This window comes from Vanessa atalanta, chromosome 24 (assembly GCF_905147765.1).
Source record: "Vanessa atalanta chromosome 24, ilVanAtal1.2, whole genome shotgun sequence".
Taxonomy (NCBI): Eukaryota; Metazoa; Arthropoda; class Insecta; order Lepidoptera; family Nymphalidae; genus Vanessa; species Vanessa atalanta.
Window position 1 is genome coordinate 623,286 of NC_061894.1, and position 21,092 is coordinate 644,377.

The following is a 21,092-nucleotide window of genomic DNA, read 5'->3' on the forward strand; positions in this document are numbered from 1 at the left end:
CAGAGCTTTGTAATTTTATTTTACCAATAAAATGTTTATGGCTGAATTATTTGTTTTATTTTATGTATTTCTATATATAATTTCGTCATCGTAATATTTTTTGCAGTTAATACAAAAAATATATACTGTGTGTTATTTTCCGAAAGCAGAAGTTTGTTTTACAATGGCGGTTATTTTTAAAATGGCGTCTGGTCTGATATTAATTACGATAGCTGCGGCCCACATAGAACAAAAAGATACTGATGTGAAAACTTCTTCAGACGACAGTAAGTTTACTGATGATGTTTCTGAAAATCAAAAAATAGCTTATTAGCTTTACCTGTACATATTACAACCAAACCAGTACAACGGGTTAGTGTTTCTTTAAACGGTTTCAAAACCCTGTTCGTGGCTGTCTGTCCCTCTACACCGATCTTTAAGTTTATAATTTAATTTAAATTATAAATTTGGTATATACAACCCAAACGGAGACCCAATCAAGAACGAATACCGTAAATAAACAAATCGGAACCTAAAATTCTTGAATAATATACAATTATATTTGTTAATTTTTACTCAATACGCAAAACGAATTCCTTCGCCACGTGAGATGACTCTGACTTAAAAAACTTCGAAAACTGTATTTCTGAAATCAAATACCAGTGGAACGTGAGCACATCGTTCGCAGGAGCAATGACGATAATGAGTGGCAATACGAAGGAATGACTATCGAATTGCCTCCAAGAAGGACGTATAATGTTCAGAAAAAAACTACTAGTAAGTATGAAAGGAATTGATCTCTCAATAATTTTGGGGTAATTTATTTAATCGACGAATAATATCACCACTATTTCATGCCCATTTTATTTAACATTACCGGTTATTTGTAAATTGTAAGCTATATTTAGTCGGTATCTAGTTAAGCACTGAAAACTCTATGTCATAATTGATTCGACATTCGACGGAAGAACTGGCTTACTTTATCGATGAGTTACGTTCGAGATGGGTTATAAATGCAAATTAAATACGTTATAACTAATTCGTTGTCGCATTTAAGCCAACATTTGGTTAAGATCCACATACCTATTCTATCACGAAACAGCAATGCCTTAGCAGTGTTCCGATTTGAAACGTGAGCGAGACTACAAGCACAAGAGACAGAACATCTTGGTTGTTGGCACACACCAAACCACAAGTCGTGGTGCCTTGTCACACTACAAGCGGTGGCGGTGGCGGCGGTTAGCGGTGTAAAAAACACTAGACATCATAATATTCTTTAACCAGCCAAGTTATTATATATAAAAAAGTATTATATCTACTAAGTTATATAAGACGAGTTGACAGTCATGGTGCTTTACTTCAAAACTGATCATTACATAATGTAGGTATTTTTTCCTACGATGGAAATTGCTAAAATAAACTATCTATTAATTAATTATTTACCAAATTTGAAACAGAAAAACCGTCACCAAATCCAGCACTTGATCGACGATACCGACGCATTTACAACGCAGATGAAATCACATACGTAGAAGATTACCCATTCCTGGCTGCGTTGCTGGTGAACAAGCAACTGTGGTGTGGAGCTGCTATTATCGAATCTGACAGGATATTAACAGCAGCGCACTGTTTACAATTGTAATATGCTTTAAGTTATATCCAATATTTCAACTTTGTTAGGATTTTTTTTTCTTAAATTATTTTCAGATAAATAAGGCACCTATTAAAATCGGATTCCAACGTCCAAATAAATTGGATTAAGAACTGAGGCATAATTTATACAATACTTACACCGTAATCTCTAAGATGTTACATCTCGTGTGCTTGAGCACAAATTCTTACCACCCGGTACCATCCAGGACAATGGAGTGTATTTTCTAATCCTCCTACTCATCACAGGATAAAGTGTTTGCCAAGTATATTTACATGATGGTCTGTGCATTTTTCTCAGACAATACAACAACCGTTTCTTCCGTGAATATGTGAAAATGCTCACAGTTCGAGTGGGCTCGACTAACGCAACATCCGGTGGTGAAATATACAGAGTAATAGAAATATTCTTCCATCCAAACTACAAGCCTAACACTTTAGAATTCAATTTCGCTGTCTTGAAACTGCATAAGAATATTTCTTTTGATGGACAAGATAAGAAAGTTGCGAAGATCGACTATTCAACTGATAGAATTATACCCACTGATAACAATATTACCTTTTTGGGATGGGGTTCAGTGTTGGTAAGTACCTAATTCTATACATTGTACATCACGCGCTCATATATACATAATATATTTATTGTACAATGATGGTACTAGCACACAAATGATTGATTTCTAAGCAGGATATATATAAAATTAATTGTACTTTACTGACATACTCTGTAATTAAAATGTTGATTTTGGTTGTTTAATTATGATGTTTGATGAACTAACAGACATCCATTTCTTTCTTCCTTCTAGAGCGCAGGTGGCTTAGGTGGTCAAGTGCTCCTTCAAAAACTGGTGCTGCCTGTTTACGACCTGGCCGACTGTCAAGAAGTATACGGACGGTAATTAAATATGATAATAAGGTTAAAAATGTCCTTTGAATTGACATTGTGTTCAGTGTGATTATAATACGCAAGTCCTTATCGAAGATTGCGCGTTCAAACACCGACAATCACCATTTAATTGTCATATGCTTAAATTGTGTGTATATTTTGTGTGTGTGAAATATGGTTCGTACCATATTGTTAGCTGTTCATAAGAAGAGATTTGAGTGGTGTATTATAGACTATTTTACGTTTTTTCAGAGATCTTGTTACGCGCAGTAATTTCTGCGCAGGATACATAACTTTAGCGAAAAACGTTTGCAATGTAAGTTAACCTTCGTAATGTTCTCGACATGAATGTTTTTGTCGAGATAACTACTGATATATTTACTGAAAATTGTCACTAACAAATAAAGGAACATATAAGATTACGTAAGGTTTCAATATAATTTAAGCAATATTTCCAGAAATTCAATAAACTCAGCTTTGAACTGCTTTTTAGATGATCCTTCACCATGATCATGAGATAAGCTGCACGAGTCTGATATAATATTCTGCAACGTGCCATAGTTTCTAATCTGTTTTTGAGCGGCGAAGTGGAATAACACCCGTTCCACACAGCACTACATAATATTGTTGTTTCGTATAATTCTTAGTCCCTAAGGTTGATGGCGCATTGGCGAGTGGTTAATAGTTCTTACAGCAGCAATGTCATTGGGTAAGCACTTATCATCAGCAGGTCCAATTGCCAGTCCGCCTACCGCCATTGCCTAATATAAATCTTAACGGCTATTACACATTACTACGATAGAACTTTTTACAAATGGGTTTTTAATTCAATATTACAGCACGACGCCGGTGGACCAGCGATAATGGATGGATTACTCGTCGGGATTCTCTCATTCTCATCTAGGCGTTGTGATCAGCCAGACCAACCTGCAGTATTCTCTACCGTTGGCCAAATTGCAGACTGGCTTGAGACTCTCTCCGAAAAGAAGATAACTCTCATGTAATCATTGTCTATGTAATCTTTTGTAATCTATCGGTCGCGTCGGATTGCCGTCCCATCGTAGAATAACAGCCAGAGTATTGTACTTCGTGCACTTACTCCTATCCTCTAATATATTCGTTCTAATTTAATATTACATTTAAAATATTATTACGAATTTCATATTAATATATTAAAACAAATTGCGAGTTATTTAAGTCTCATGTTGGTAACTAATGTATATCAGAAAAGTTCATTGTATTTATTACGAACTAGTAACAGGTGCAGATATCTTAAGTTTTATTTAAGATTCGATATTTTTTATCAAGGAAATCTCATTGTTTAAGGATAAGATTAAAATTTGAAGGCCTTAAAAAATAGGTTTGATAATACAACGCTTTCTTTACAATTTTCTAAAGAACCGTGATTGTTTTGAGATTATACTTTTTTTCAGAAATACAGCAATAAAGAACCCTGATTGGAATGACAGAAAGGAATAAAACAAAAATTTTACATCACGAATATATTTTCTAATACTGTACAGACGTCGAGACTACAATAACAAGATAAATTAAAAACAATATTATTTTTAAAACTCCATATATTTCTATTCAACATACAACATTGAATAACATACAATTTTTAAATATAATTATTTTTTTTCGTGTTCTCAAGCGGATCCTTCGACATTAATGGAATGATATCGAGCTGATTGTAATTGAAGGGTTAAATATATTCAATGATTAATTATTATTATTGGCAATACAAGCTATTTCATGTATTTACAGCAAATGGCAACCATCTTGTTTTCCCGCGTTTAGTTTACCGCGCATAGTTGTCATTTAAGACATTTGCACGCGTCCCTAGTGGCTACAGATTATAAACAGAATAATAATAACAATTAGAACTATAATCGGTTGTTCGCAGATTTAATACGCGAAAAAGTTAATAAGTTATGCGTAACATTGCTTATTCGAAGCGGTAATTGACGTGCAGCTCGGGTTTGATGTCGTAGACCAAGTTGAGGATATCAGTAATCACCTGAAATATTTAAAAAAAAAATCATCATTTGGTCCAATATTTTTCTTAATAAAACTTAATTTAAAATATTTTCAGAATAGTTTAAATAGACCTCTTTAAAAAATTGAGAGCTAAATTGAAGTATTTAAATAAAATAAGCCTGTAGCTATAATGTATGTGTTATCTTTCTTAATATTTCCATAAACAAGTCTCAATAAAGTTTACATAATTTAATACATAATAAGTGTTAGTGTAATAAACTAAAAGACTGTCATAAAATTTCTATATAACACACGATATTAATTTTTGAATTGAAACATCTTTGTAGAGGACTTACCGCTTCCTGCTGTGTCTGAACCATTTTGTTCATTTCTTCGATCTTAATCTTCGTCTCTGCATCGATTTTAGCAGCAACACCTTCCCTTGTGCCCATGTGCTATAAAATAAAGAAAAAAATATATATTCATGAGTCGCATCATGAAAAAGTAAGTGAACGAGACGTAGTAATCATGTAAATGTAATTTAATTATATCATGTTGTGCAGATATGTAATAAACCCACAGCAACAATAATAAAAGTAAAAGTAATCCTGTTAAATTATATATTTATTTTACTATAATTTATGCATATTATTTTAGACAGTTCACTTTTTTCATTGGAGTCCGCTTATAAGTCTTAACAACTTTTATTGATGCTTCTATTGGTTGATACTTATCTAGACAAATTGATGCTACTTTTTTATTTTTTATTGAGGACACTATTAAGGTCACTTGAATACATTATTTATATATTACCATATAAAGTTTTCTTAAGCATATTCTCAAAAAAGAGTACTAGTGACCATTAAAAATAAAAAATATAAATACACTTCTATGCATTGTAATTATGTAAAAATATAAAAAAAATCACTCTCCTAATAAATAACATTACTTTAAACTTGATTACAATAAATGAAAAGTTAAAGATAATACAGCTTTCTTTCTGCATGCTTTTACAAATAATTTTAACCTAAATTCTGATAAACCTGTAACAATGGTTCTGACTGTACTGAATCTCTAAACAGTCAAATCATTAATAAGAGCCAAGAACGTCAATTTTATAACAAATTCCTATATAACAGAAATATTCCACTTACTTGTTGTCAAATTTTACACTACCAGTTCAGAAAAGAAAATACCTGAGAAGAACTGGCGAAAGAGATTTAGTGAGTTTTTTTATAAAAAGATTATTTGAAAAGATTACATGGTCAAATCTGGGCAAGAACTAATGAGTTATCATGTGCATAATAAATATTTAAAATTCATCTCATACTCAGTGGCGAAGGAAAATTTTGAAGGCTATGTATAGAGGCTATGACAGGAAATTCTGCTACTTGTATTTATTATAACCCAAATTTGATCTACACTGTATAGTAAAGCATTTAACACAGAACTAAATACATCAAATTTGATAGAATATATAAATCTCATTAAATTCATTCTCCTAATTAAAATTAGTGTATTTTTTGTTTCATGACATTAATTTAATTCATAGTAAGAGTTATCTAATAAAAAAGGATTTATTCCTTTGCTTCATTGCTTTATTCTTGAGTTTAAAAATCGAATTACCAACTGTGGCAAATACATTGCAAAGTTCCTTGTGACTAATATCCCAACCTACTATTGTAAAAGCAAAGCAAGAGTTTCTTGCATGTTGTAGATTCAAAGTAGCTTGTATCACTAAGCAACTTTCATGGATCGCATTAACCCCACGGCTTAAGTTCAGCTACTTGTGACAAATACAGCTAGTGAAAGTGCAAATGAACTTACCTTGGCCTCAAACTCTTTGAACTGTCGCTCACGTTCCTGTCTGTACTTTTCAACCTCATCTTGAGCCTCTTCCTTGGCTTGCTTTAGGCGTTTTGCTTTCCCTGTAACAATATGAAATCTTAATAAGTGATAGTTATTTTAATTTAATGGATAGGTTGTCTAGCCATTCTAAGCCTTTGTAGTAATTGAATGTGATTCAAAAGTAATGGTACAAATTTGACTGTAAATAATAAGTAATTATCTTCTATGGAAATCAGCTAGTTTAAGAAAATTCTAAATGTATATTGTCAACATAATAATTACCGGACTTAAGTAATGTCTGATTCTGTTATTCCACTGGCTAGTTCAAGCTTACAGTTAAAAGAGCATAAAGCATATACTTTTTGCTTAAGCCAGTATTGACTTGACCAAAATAAAATTTATAACCAAAACATTTAATAGAAATGAGAATTAGCTTGTAATTGCTTTTTCTTCTGTTAACATGAATGTGATGTTGCCAAATGCTAGTAAAAGCTAAGATTGTTCCCATCCATTTTAATTACATATACAAGCAGTTTATAATTAAATCCATAGAACAAATATAACTTATTATAAATTTCATTACAATAAGACAACAATTGAAAATATATTTTCAAGGCGTTGCAGATATTACTTCAGTTACACAAATCGAAATCATGTGATAAGAGCGAACGACTAAATTATTACGGATGGAATTGACTAGAGAAGAAAAATACAATAATGAATCATTCTAGAAGATAATGAACTAACAATTGAATCATTTATGCAGTCAAATTTCCATCATTGGGAAAAATATGCATATACAAGTACGCATATATAAAGTAGATGTGTAAAAATGTTCTTGATTGACTGTACGATTTGTTAAGAACGCATTTAATTGACTTACGCTTCCTGGCCTCTGAAACCTTTTCTGCGGCGCGTTTCTCAGCAGCCAAAAGTTGCTGGATTCCCTGTGTCTGGCTCGCCATTTCTAATGTTACACACAAAAACTATCCGGAGAGAATCGAGACCAAGACACAAATCAATAGCAAAGCTAGACGTGACGAAAAGTAGTCATATGATTATTTTAGTTCCATTATGTTGTCACGATTGGCGCTGTCATCGGCTCGTGCTTCGTTATATATGCGTGCATCGGAACGTTTTGTAATATATTTTTTTCATTCGGTTTACTATGTATACTGTTGTAAAATACAAAAATATGAAATAAAAACTTATTTATAGATGATCAATTTAATCATAATAATAATTCGTAATATATAATTAAAACTAATAAAAATGTTAATAAAACATATTGAGTGCAACGAATAATTCTAAAGAAAGTGTCAAAATGTTGCTAGTTTATTTAATTCTATTTTTAATTGTTTTTTTAAAATAGCAATACAGTAATTTTACATTGTAAAACAAACATTCAATTAATTTAAAAAATACTTTGTAATTTGTGATAATCATTGTTATTTTTATGCATCAAATGTAATGTAAAAACTATTAATGAAATAACTGATTAATGAAATTAGATGAATAGTTTAATTTGTAATACTGGTCACACTAAATGTCAAAAATTAGGTGGGAAATTTAAAATTAGTAATAATATTATTTTTTTATTAAATTAACAAATAATAAAAGTCTATTATAATATCCAATCTGAAATAAAAATAAATTACATAGCCTGAATACATTAACAATGTCCATATAGTAATACTCTAGATAACTGTTTAATTTTCATGACATATGTGATACGTCATTACCTGTTTTGTCCTTGTCTAATATAAGCAAGATAAACGAAATGTCCAATAGATGCAACACCGGGCATTCGCCCCATATCTCGATATAGTATTTATTTGTCTGACGTGAGCAATCTACATTGAAGAATTTATTAGTCTATATGTCTGCACATACTCAAATAAAACAAGCAATGCATTAAATGTTATCATATACAATCGATACCCAGTTAGGTTTTTCAAGCAAATCCAGTAGTCGGTAAGCGAGCACGTCACTGTTTCTTTATCATTTCGGTGGCAAACTTAACGTAGTATGGCCGTCGTTTGGAAGTATTCACAGTTTTACTTCCACAAAGAATACGCGATAAACATTTCACAGAGCGAATTACGAAAGACATTTTTAAATAAATTTTTTACGCGTGTGAGATAAAAATTAAACGAAAGTGTTTGTTTGGAATATAGAAGGCAGAGTAATTTCGACCTAAATTTTTTATAAATTTTGCGAATTTCTCAGTTTTATAAAATTCAAAATGTGGTTAGTCAGTCAGCCTAATTCTGTGATTTTGGAAGTCAAGGTGGAACCTAACTCGATTGGACAGCAATGTCTGGAAAAAGTAAGTAGAACTATAGTCATAGCGACTATTAAAAAAAACTAATAAATTATTAAAAAGTTTTTTTTTTACTTTTTATATTTATTTGTGGCACCTAGTTTTAAGTAAGTTAAAAAATTAAATGTTATCAACATTTTATTTCACAGTAAACTTTTTTAGTTTAGCCTTCGCGTTTTAATATAAGCAACATGAATATTAACTAAAATATTACTTCAAAACAAACCCTTTTCTATGAGAATTTGTAACATGTAATTGGTACATTATAACATTACACGTATTATTTGTATTATTACAGTATTGTTAAGAAAGCGATTGACACGTTCTCTACAATATTATGACGTCTAGTTTACCTTGTGGACTTTGTACCTCCTATTGTAATATCTCACCTTCACTAAAAGAGCCTGGCTCGCCTAATTTATCAATACCCGGTTTTAAATATAGATATATATATAAAAAGGAAGTTTATAATTTAGTTGCAATAAATTTGCAATAAAATGTATATATGCATATCGTGTTTGGCGCCTAAACTTTTAAAATGGTTGGTGTTGTTCCAATGTGATATAATAATAAAGATTTAGGACAATCTGATAAATGTTTCTTATTTCAAATGACTATTTTTACAATTCAAGGAAACTTAACATTTAATGCCGAAATGTAGAACACTACACTACAGCGACAATAACAATATTATAATTTAATTTGTAAATTTCATACCTGAGCTAAGTTGTTTTTGTTGAAGCCATTAAAATACAAAACATTCTTTAATTTAGCTGTTATTTTAGTTATCTGGTTATGTAGGTAAGTCTAAAGTGGTTATAAACCTTTTAAATATCTACAAAATTTATAGTTGTGAAAAACACAAAAGTATTTTATTAGCAGTTAGGTTTTTTAGCTTGTTAAATAACGAGTTAAAACCGATAATAGTGTACTTCTAAATGTCATCTGAATTTTATCTGAATTTATTTGTTACATACTAAACTGTATTAAAACGAATAAAAGTATGTGTTCTTGCTTCATTCATGCTTTCTAGTAGTATCTAACAATCTAACATAGATCATAAATCTTTTTATAGGTGATACTTATTTTTTTTTTATGTATAAAGGGAAAGGGTTATTTTTTTTATGTACTTTCGGATATAGAATCGTGATCTTAAAAAATAACAAATACCAATAAGTTTATTATTAAAAATAAAATTTAGCGCCAAGTAACAAAGCGTGAATGATTATCTTCGGTACGGAATCAAGGCAAGGCGTTCTCGCGTTCGTAACACCGCGACCGGTGATTGTAACGCGGGTCCAAAGTCCAAACCGGCCAAGCAGCTGTGACTCTCTATAAACACGTGCGCGCTACGTGATCGGTACGAATGAACGCTTTTTTTTTTTCGAACAATAACTCCTATAACCTATTCAGCTTTCTTTGTTAGACGAAACTGCATTATCAATAAGTATATTTTAAAACCAATAATAAGTAATAAAATAATTTGGTTTTTAAATGATTTCATTTGTCTTTTGATCACACAAATGTCCTTTAATAATAAGTAGTATTACATACAGTTCACGATGCAATTTATTAAAATTTTATATCAAAATAAGCAATCAAATTTTATTTAAAAAAAAAACAACAGTAATGACTGATCAAATGTCTCATTACAAATTAAAAAACAATCAAAGAAATGACTTAAAGTCAGGTAGCCGAAACATTAATCATTCACAACAGATTATAACATCATCTTTAACTCTCATAAATGTTAAAAATAAAACAAGTAAGTATTAAAGTGTCATTGCATCACCTGGGTAGCTAACACGCGGCCTTAACGCGAACCGACGAGAGTCCAAACTCCGAAGAACTCAATTTAATTGTGAGGTCACCATCATTCGCGTACGAATTCAGACTTGTTTTGTTTTTAGCAAAGATTAGGTACCAAACAGGTTTTATATAACTAATTGGTTATTGTTTAGTGAATTAGGACTCACAAAATAATTATATCTATATTATTAGGACTAAAATATACATAGAGTGCGCTATGTTGCACCATTTCGCTTGCTTTTGAATAATGTACCCCAGTATAAGCGCTGTTATGATACAATAATAAAGAAATACACGGATAGGTAAGGGATTTTCCGTCCAAAATGGTATTAATATTAAAATTACAGATAAACCTTAGTTTACCTCCGCTTTATAAGCTTTTGGGGTAGTTTGCGGTAGGTACATTACTTAACAGTTCGCTTGCCAAGAGAAAGCTGATTCACTATAACAGATACTGCTCAAATATATTTACAATATCTTTTTTTGTTGACTGTAGATCTTTAACAATTCTATTGTCAATGCAACGATGAAATTAGGCACCTATATGATTTATATATTAGTCACAACAAACACAATTATGTTAAAACGGTCACAACAATTCATTGTCCATGTGAGCGGTGGCGATTTGTTACCATTGGTTGGATCTTTTACCAATCTCCCTACCTATTTCATATTCCAATTGTACCCAAGTGTTAAGTCAAACCGGTTTATCTAGTAAATAATATAACGATGTATTCTATATTTCGGGGCGTGTTGCTAGTACAATATAGATTTAACTCAACCTTCTTTGACATTCAATAACATAATCTTAAAAATTAAATTTACACTTTAATTTAAAGTACATTTCAAAAATAGTTAATAATATATTGAAAGTGTTTGTTGTTTTTTAATTTAGCCTTACTCAATTTTTATCTACGTAGCACAAACTAAACAAATTGTTATGACCTAAATGTATTGCGAAATGACAATTTTATAAATTAATTGAAAATCAGTGTCATATATCGGTACAATAAGCAAAAATAACACTTAGATTTGCGTTAAAATAGCTTTAGTCTTGCAACATATTACATACTTTAACATAAACAAATTGAGCAACAGTCCAGCTTATTTAGCTTATGTAAATATTTTACTAGTGTTTACGCAGTAGGTTTAAATTTGAAATATAATCACAATTTAATTTGTGAAAAACAAATGAGTAGGTATTTATTTAAATTTTTCGAAAACTACAAATAAAAATAAAAAAACGAAAAATGTTAGGTAATTTGAACTGAACTGTCATCGCTTATATATAAAGTATACATAAATATTTTAATATAATAAAGTAAATTATAATGTGCCGAATTTTAAGGAAATATCACTTATTATTATTTCTGATTGAATATTTTTTTGTTCACAATAATTTTTCGTCTCAACTGTATCCAAGTTCCAATATAATTTGGATAGCCTACATCATCGCCCGAACCGTTGTACTCTTCAATTAGATCCGTGGACTTTGTCCTGTGACGTCACAATACACCGTGCCGGTCTATTATACCCAGTTCGAAGTATTTTAATAGATACGTGATTATAGCCTGTTAGTAATATGCAAAACATGATATTTAATATCAAAAACATCTATAAAATTTACCATGACATATTAGGCGGATAAATATTTTCCAGTATTTCTTATAAAACAGGTTTCTTAACGATGTTTTCCTTTACCGCAGAACACGAATAAACCACTTAAAAACGAATTTAATTTCGGTATCACATTATGTATGAACAGACACAGTTGTTTCTTGTCGGTTCTTCTCGGTAAGAGTGCTCGTAAAAACAATTGAATAAAGTTAATTCAATTTCAAACTCGAATCTCAACATTAAACATATTTCAATTGACTGGAAGTATGTCATGTATATTTATTAGTTACTAGTGATATAGATCTGAAAGCAAACATTAAATTAGGAACATTCCAATTTATTGTTTTCATATGATATCGATGTAAACAAACCCAGTGCCAAGTTTGTCTTATTTCATGGTTACTGAGTCTCAATAGATCGAGGTATAATAATATTCAGCCTTACATTTTTTTTAATGTTGCCATAGTTATACAATCACATGTACTTCTTTAGTTTTAAGACGAGGAACATGTTGTGCCTCTTACTTTCTCTCGACGCGAAATATCACTGGCCAAAGCCGGAAACATTGCAGGACTGTGATATACACGTATACATATATACAAAATAGTTACATCGCCATTTCTATAGATGAAAAATGAAAACAGTAATGATTATGAACATCATAACTGACACTCCACTCCTCGAAATGCTACATAGATTAATTTAAATCACTCGACATTGAGTGTCGAGAAATGTTTGTTACTGTAACCTCGTATCATACATTGCCAGTTAAAGTTCTCCACATGAAATATACCAAAAGTGTCTTCCTGATTTTGATCTTCGTTAGATTTTGTCTATTTATGTGTTTCGAAGATAATACGTGACTAGGAGCATGTTTTGCCGAACCTTGGCTTACTTTACTGCGAGTCACCTCGGTCTAGGATTTAGCTTAAAATATGACATATGTCTGGTATTTCAGCTGTTTGGTGTTTAGTGCTCACAATTGTAGTGACCTAAAAAGAACACTGAATACCATTACCTGTTCTAATAGTTGCTAGTGCATACGAGGAAATATGAGTCGCGATAAATAAATAGATTATTATAATTATAACGTCAGGCAGCGGCTGTCGCTTTATTACAGTTATCAGAATTTATTTTACTTTATTCTTACACTTGAAATGTAACTAGGGATAAATAACTTATCTGTCAAAATTATGTGAAGCATGTGTTGGGTTATTTCATAATACGATTAATACGCAATGGAAACAACCTTAAATCATTTTATCTGGGATACATTTCTGATACGTCGAAAATATCAAGATTGACACGGTTCAATTCAAACAAACATACAATGTTCAGATGAAATTGGAAAACAAAGGTCAAACAAAATGTAGTTGATAATATAATTTTTATCTAAACAAAGCTAAATCTTGAAAAAACTATAGGGATATAAATGTTTGTAAATGCTTGTCACGGCAATAGCACAAATTAAAAATGGTTTATACTGATATTATACACACCGAAACTCGCTGCACCATGTGACATAAATTTAATGTTGATTTAATCGTTTTTTCAGTTAGACATAAAAAATAATTTAAAATAAATGTCATTGAAATAACCGTCAAAATCCGCTGCAGACTATTCGTAAAACAGCAGCATTCTAATGACAGATACGAATAGGTCTTTGCCAAAGTTATCCAGACATTTCGACCTTCATGCGTTAGGGGGCGGATTAATACGTACGATTCATCAAAAATGTAGATCCGGTTCATGGATCTGCTATCAATCCGCTATCAAATAAACGATAAGATATATTTTATAACAATTTGTATTTACACAAATACATCCCAGTTATTTTAATGAAAATGATTGTATTTTCAATGGGGTGTTATTACTATTTGAATTTAACCTGACCCATGAAACGTACGTAAAAGCACGTCTTCATCAAAGGCAATTGACTAATCCTCATTAAGTATAGTCCTATATTTTATACGCTTTTAATTTTAAAGTAAAATGTCGCTTTGGCCAAAATCGATTTTGGTCAAAGCGACGATTTTCAAAAGAGACAAGGCAACTACCCGTGCCCTTTGTATACAAGGGTATGTGCAAACAAGGGCACTCTCAATTTCGGCTTCCATTCAAAACGCTTGTACTTGTTTTTCGGGGCACAGTTGTTCAAACACGGCAAACTAAACCGGAGCCGACTGAGCTGCTGGTGAAAAAATTCTCAATAGAAAATCGCGATATCTTTTCAAACCCCTGTAATTCCACCGACACAGACAAATATATTCAATTTTATCTATTATTAAATTAAGTAAACATATGCAAATTTTAGCCTCTTTATTGTCCATTAATCGTGTAGTCAGGCTACAAGTTATTACTGTTAATTATGCAATTATTTCTAATATTTTTTCCTGATAAGCCTCTTACCATGACCATGTTGCCCCCTTATCAATGACACGACCTGTTATCTGTCACTATGCGTTATTGTTTTATAAATAATAACATATATCACTATAACATATGGAAATACATTTTAGGGCAATTCTTCTATCTAAGTCAATAATTCAACAATTTATATTTTGTCAAAGTTTTGAGTCCAAAATTTCTAAAATAATCTTCATTGTGACGCCATTTTTTCCTTTATGTTTTGACTTTGATAATGATTAATCACTTTGTCTTAGATTTAGTATTGTTTCTTTTTTTTTCTTTTATCATAATTTTAAACAATGCAATTTTACAAACAGAATTATTATAGTGTTATAAATGTGAATAATTAAATTAAATTGATATCGCTAATGACCAACGATGCTGATTGCGCCGGCGCACCCTTATCAACATACAAATTGAATAATTGTTTCTTTCATTTCAATGTTAGCAATATTAATATCTTTATTACTATTCTCTGATTTTATTGATTTCATAAACACGAGTGCGACATTAATTCATCATTAAGATAGTCGACTGAGACACACGCACGGGATTATTTATCGTTTTATTGAATTTAAATTTCGTCACTGTATATTTAATTCTTAGTCGATAATATTGATCGATACGGTTTAAAACGTCATCATCATCAACTAAAACTTATCACATGTCGATGCGGATATTGTAATTTAAATCTTTAATAAGAAAAGAAATATCAAAATTTAAATGTAAACATTTTCGAAATCAGTTTTGGTGTTTAATCTCTAGTCAAAGTCAGAAATCTTTATTCAATATAAAAGTGTTTACACTTGCTTATTGATAGTCAAAAGTCTACAACCGGTTCGGAATTTAACACCTCGGGCCTGAGAAAAACGGGCGAAAAAAACTCAGCAAAAGACTAAAACTAGTAAGAAGTATGTATATAGAAGTCTGAAAATCTCTGCAATACGCGCAACCTGTTCTATTTGTTCAAGATTAGGGCCTAATAGACGTAGTTGTTTGATGAATCCATTGTTTCTGTGTGACGCGCTCAATTGATCACTTCCTTATATTCTATTGTTAGTGTTCTAATTGTGTATAAATAAATTACATCTAACTATTGTGTTCAAATCCTGTTACAACCTGAAATCCAATTTTAAATACATAATTTTTGAACAACATGTTTAAATGTATATATTCGTATTTGCAATGCAAAATGCCATTTTCATTATTTGACAAAATTCATGCATATGTACATATTTTTTACATTATTATTCGCTTGCCCTTATCCTATTTATTTATGGTCGGTGTAGGGGGCATTGCTAGAGTAAGGATTTGAGGACGTCTGGTGTTTTGATTTATTCCGTTATCATATGCGTCGATGAAATGTTAAGAGCTTCAAGTCCGTTAAAATTGTCTGGAGAATTTAAACTAACATTGTTTGGGTGGTGGTTTGGTTAAACTAAAAATTTTACCTTTTTTTAATACTTTTAATCTCAATTAGCTTCAAGGTTATGTAATTATAAAATGTTACATGATCGACTGTTATGGGTATGTGTGCTATCCGCTACGAAAACGGAAAATCTAGTCAAACACGTTTAGATGCTAAGTTCGCTTGGCATTCCCGATAGTCCCAAGTCCATGTATTTCCCAGTAAGGCCGTCACAGTTATCTGAAACATGTTTCTTATGTGCAAGAAATTACTGTTCTTCTGTATGAGTCACACATTGTATTAACCCACTCTTATAATAAACATCATGATGATTAAGATGAATTTCATCATGTGATGTTAGTAAATGACAGCACATATATAACATTCAAAAAGTAACAAATTCATTGAAGTTTCATTTTATTGTTTGGTACATTACGCACCAAGATTTAATGGCATTTTTAACGATCCAAATAAAGACCAAGTGTTCCTATTGAATCACCATTTCGATTATTTATGTGTAATGCAGGCCAAAACGTCCAATAAAATCATTATTTCTTATTTTACCGTTTTTATTTTCATTTTAACCTAATTATTATTAAAAGGGCCCATAGAATATTCAAAGGGCACATGTAACGGAAATATTATAAAAGTTGTCTTACTACACAGCCTTGTGGAACACCAAAGGTAGAATCGAACGCTGCAGTAGTCACGTAAGCCATCCCCTCTCTCTCAACTTTACGTGTATGATAATTAAGGATACCCCACTCGCGTCACGTTTTCTTTAAATCATAAAAAAATGTTTATTATATATTGCATATCAAATGCTTTAAAATATATATATATATATTTTAAAGCATTTGAAAAAAATTAACCCCAGTCCGCAAATAGTTTTCGTATAGAAATAAGGGTAATAAGTGAAAGGGTTTTTCGATTCAATGTTAATCTGATAGATTTTTATTTGAATTCAAAAAGAAAAACATCAAACAAAATGTTTAAATGATTATGTTAAAATTATGTATATCATAATAATAACGATCAAGGTTTAAAGCTCATCAGAGGTCTTATGGAATTTAAACATGTGTGCTAATTTATTAAATGATTCTGATCTTGAAGTCGGTTATGATATAAATATAATATTTGTTTTGACGAGGTTTTTGTGTAAATTCGATATAAAAACGCACATTTAAAATAGTGCCACTAGCACGACGCTTCAATTAAAAGCATCCGTACTGCCTCCGTAGTCGAGTAGTGTGTACACCGCTTTTCATGGGCCATTCCGAAGTATCGGTTTCGATTCCCGACCGAGTCGATGTAGAAAAAGTTCAATAGTTTTCTATGTTGTCTTGAGTCTGAGTGTTTGTGGTACCGTTGTTACTTCTGATTTTCCATAACACAAGTGCTTTAGCTACTTACATTGGGATCAGAGTAATGTATGTGATTTTGTCCAATATTTAAAAAAAAGCCCGTAATAACGACAATTGATGTTAAAATTTATTTACACTAAAAACATGTAAATTACTTTAAGAACTAGCAAATGTGAATCTGCAATCTTAGGCAATGATTATTCATTTAAAATGATTAAACGATGCATATAAAACTAATATTAGTCATTTTCCTCGACTAAATGTTAAGGAAAATAAGTTATGTTTTGTATCTGTTAAAATAGTTACGTGAACTATATATACGTATTCAGTTTACAAAAATCAATAAATACTCTTTTACAAAAGCCTATACCAACAAGCATACTGTAAAAAAATTTCATTAACAAAATCAGTGAGTCAGGTGTGAAACATTTTTTTGGTTGGTTGGTTGGTTTCTCTGGCAAATATCTGGAAAGCTCACGTGCCCTACGCCTGCTAAGCACGCTTTCTGGATGGTTTCCAAGCCTACAAATTAATGTCAATGACTCGGATTTTCTTATATATTTTCCTTCTGTAGAAACAAATGATCTATCTTGAATCATTGAGCTACTGTGAAATTATCTACAATTTATTACACCAAAATAACGACCAAATTAGTAATTATGTTGAAGCATAAACCCTACATAAAACATAATATTTAAATTTTGAAAATTAATTCTCATTTAGATATGCATGACACAATGGTTATCGAAATTACAAGTCTAAATTATTATTAATACCATTCAGAATTCCTCTGAACCAAAATATACGGAACAGCAGGCATTATCTTCTAATTTTAGCAATGTTTATGCATGCTACTATATCCACGAGCATTATTACTTCACCTTACATAACATTGCGTCAATATTCTAGACACATGGGCTTGGTTGCCGACTGCTATAATTACTTCCATAGTAACCACGCCTTAACATTCACAAAAGATATATTTATGGTAACCATTATTAGGTTTTCTTCTGTACTCGAAAGAGTACTCCTTTAGTTTAAGAGTTTCCTGTCTCTTTCTGTACATCAATGTGATCAATGCAGTTACGTAAATTCATCCTTACTTTACAAACATTGTCCTCAGTAATAGCACAAATAAGTAGAATAATATATTTGAACTTAGATATAAAATAATAACTCCGGAATAACTACATTAATTCAATTCAGCCTCTTTTCTTTATTTCCTCGTGCCTCGGCACCTAAGTAAGTGCCTTTGTAGTAGTTCCAAGGTTGTCATGTCATGTCGATATGACGTCAGCTAACCTCATGTACCTACAACAAAAACTTGATCTCGAATATTAAAAAAAAAACGCCAAAGCAATGGCGAAGAGCTTGGTAAATAAATGGCATAACCGAATTTAGATGATTTTGAGATAGTAACACGAATTAATACTTTTTGACTATACACTGTATTTAATTAAATTATATACTTGTTTATTTAAATAGAAATAACAATAAACATTGAATCACTTCGAGTAATTATTGTCCTGTGTTCAACAAAGGAAATAACGGTAATAAATTGATTTTTGAGAACGAGGTCGCTTCGTATTACGCTGATAAAACAACAAGGACTTATAATGAAACTAATGTCTTTGTGCAAAATAAAGGAATAACGAACCGTTCACGCTCTCGGGAACTCGAAGAGGTGGCAAAAATCGAATCAAAAACGACGGCACATGTTTATGTAAAAAGTCAAGATCAATAATCTTCTTTGCTAGAACTGATAAGTTTTAGTAAACATTTACAGTTCTTCTTATCAACAATTATGATATCTTTACACTAACGATGCTTGTTGTCATGGCAGATGATAACCTCGTTAGGTTGCTCATAATATTTAAACAATTTAATTTAATATTTAAATAACACTTATTATATATATATATATATTTTGAAATTGTAGAAAATGAAATATTTAAATGTTTTTGAACAAACCACGGTGATAATGTTGATGACGAATATGAATACGAAAGTTAAACTTAAAGCGACATAAATATTTTATTTGTAATATATATTTTTTTAATCGACCATGGTTTTGAACTTAAAACAATTGAAAGTAACACGTCGTTGACGATGTAATAAGTCGCATTATTTTGTTCTTATAGCATAGTTCTATTTAAATCAGTTACGCATTTTAAAGCTGAATAAAAATAAATAATATTGACCTATAATTGATAATAATCACTTATCTCTCGTTAACATATCTAAATCCCAAGTAATCCACAAATGCCTATGAAATAAAAATGTGTACCGCGCAAAACAAAATGGTTGTCAAGTTTCCGCGCGAAAACTGGCAAAACTTGTGCGCAATTTGAATAGGTAACTGCGTTTCAATACTTTCAAGGACGAACTATGGTAATATATTTTATGTTTTTATAAATAAATATACATAAATGTCGTGATACCATTATATATGTAATTAATTGGTGTTTTTTAACATTTAGACGTTTCTCCCACACATCTGATTTATGTATTAGAATCTAAAGTATTTCGCTTATTTGATATTAATATAAATTCAACAGAAAACAATAATCAGCTTGCAAATTAAAATTGTATTTATCCAATGCGCGTTCATTTCATTTAAATGCTATGCGTGAGGCGAGGCGGCGTCTGCGCATATAAAATGCTACTTTAGCTACCGGCCCCGATCCATGGACGTTTTTACGACTATACTAATATACTCTTTATTATTAGGTATATATGTTTTTGCGTAAGACTCCATTTCATATCGGCGATAAGAAGTCGAATATTTTACAGAAAAGACTAAAGAGTTTAGTTGATTTTTGTTTTCTTTCTAGTTACAACTGAAGCAAAACGAATATCGCCATGTGTTGGTTGGTTAAGGTTAGGATCCGCGAGCAGCAAAACATAACCGGAAAATTGCATTAATTTTGCTACGAAAACAATTTATTGTTAAAAACAAGTTGTTTGTCATAATCGATTGTTTTCAATTCAATAATATTGACATTTGTTGATATCGCACGGCTACGACGTTTTCCAATATCAGGTATTTGCGATGCATTTGTTTATGTTAATTAACTTCAGCTGATTACAAATTAAATATTTTTTTGCAAAATATTGCTTTTATATGAAGGGTATGTAAATGATTATTGCTTGTAAAGTATTTAGTTTTACTTGCAGATCGAAATTTATTATTTTAATGAACAGATATACGAAAATAGTACTTGTGACGCTTAAAATATTGGAAATTTATTCGCAAATGAAAGTATATATGAAATATTAATAGCTTACAGCTATGTAAATACAGACTATATTACAAACACATGTTATTCTGAATGTCGTTTTAATGACAGAATTTATAAAAGTATACAATTGACAGTTTGACTTGAGTGTCCTTAATTAAAAAGGTATAAAAGTAAAGTTTGCTATCCATTACATGTATAAAATTTTAGATTTTTATTACATTGGCTATTTGTGAAACAGCTACCAAATCCGTTAAATCACGTTTAAAATGAGGTACACTTAGTAACTCGTTAGTATCTGCTATATGCAAATATTGTTTCGTATATGACTACTATGCTCATAAATGTTATTTGTTCTTGGTTGCCAAGTGAAATATAAGATTTACGATGCTAAGTTTATTTCATAGGTTACTTTAAACTATTTAATTTGTATTCCCATTAGATATCACTTTGTATTCCATATTAACTGACCGATTCGGTTTATTTTATTTTCAAACCAGCGACTTAAATAGTTCATCTCAAGAGTTATTCTTTATTCGTCACAGCTTGCTAACTTAGAAACGATGTCTATCTATTAAAT

At 30.9% G+C, this 21,092-nt stretch overlaps 3 protein-coding genes across 3 annotated transcripts in view; 2 read left to right on the top strand and 1 right to left on the bottom strand.

The window, feature by feature from the left end:
• The first annotated feature begins 189 nt into the window (after positions 1 to 189).
• LOC125073494 (trypsin-7-like) lies at positions 190 to 4,422 on the top strand. Its single transcript, XM_047684346.1, has 8 exons — positions 190 to 266; positions 643 to 756; positions 1,437 to 1,617; positions 1,931 to 2,213; positions 2,436 to 2,524; positions 2,768 to 2,831; positions 3,355 to 3,515; positions 3,949 to 4,422. Coding segments are annotated over exons 1-8 (939 nt in total). The 5' UTR covers positions 190 to 265; the 3' UTR covers positions 3,995 to 4,422.
• On the bottom strand, positions 4,078 to 7,396 carry LOC125073495 (V-type proton ATPase subunit G). Its single transcript, XM_047684348.1, has 4 exons — positions 7,227 to 7,396; positions 6,323 to 6,423; positions 4,852 to 4,950; positions 4,078 to 4,535 (listed from the first exon to the last, which is right to left on the bottom strand). The coding sequence occupies exons 1-4, from the start codon at positions 7,306 to 7,308 to the stop codon at positions 4,464 to 4,466; spliced, it is 354 nt and encodes a 117-aa protein (XP_047540304.1). The 5' UTR covers positions 7,309 to 7,396; the 3' UTR covers positions 4,078 to 4,463.
• A 931-nt stretch (positions 7,397 to 8,327) lies between these two features.
• LOC125073434 (E3 ubiquitin-protein ligase MYLIP) overlaps positions 8,328 to 21,092 on the top strand; it is a 30,377-nt gene continuing 17,612 nt past the window's right edge. The window contains exon 1 of the mRNA XM_047684259.1: positions 8,328 to 8,672. Within this exon, the coding sequence (XP_047540215.1) occupies positions 8,589 to 8,672 (84 nt within the window). The 5' untranslated portion in view covers positions 8,328 to 8,588. The remainder of the gene's footprint in view (positions 8,673 to 21,092) is intronic.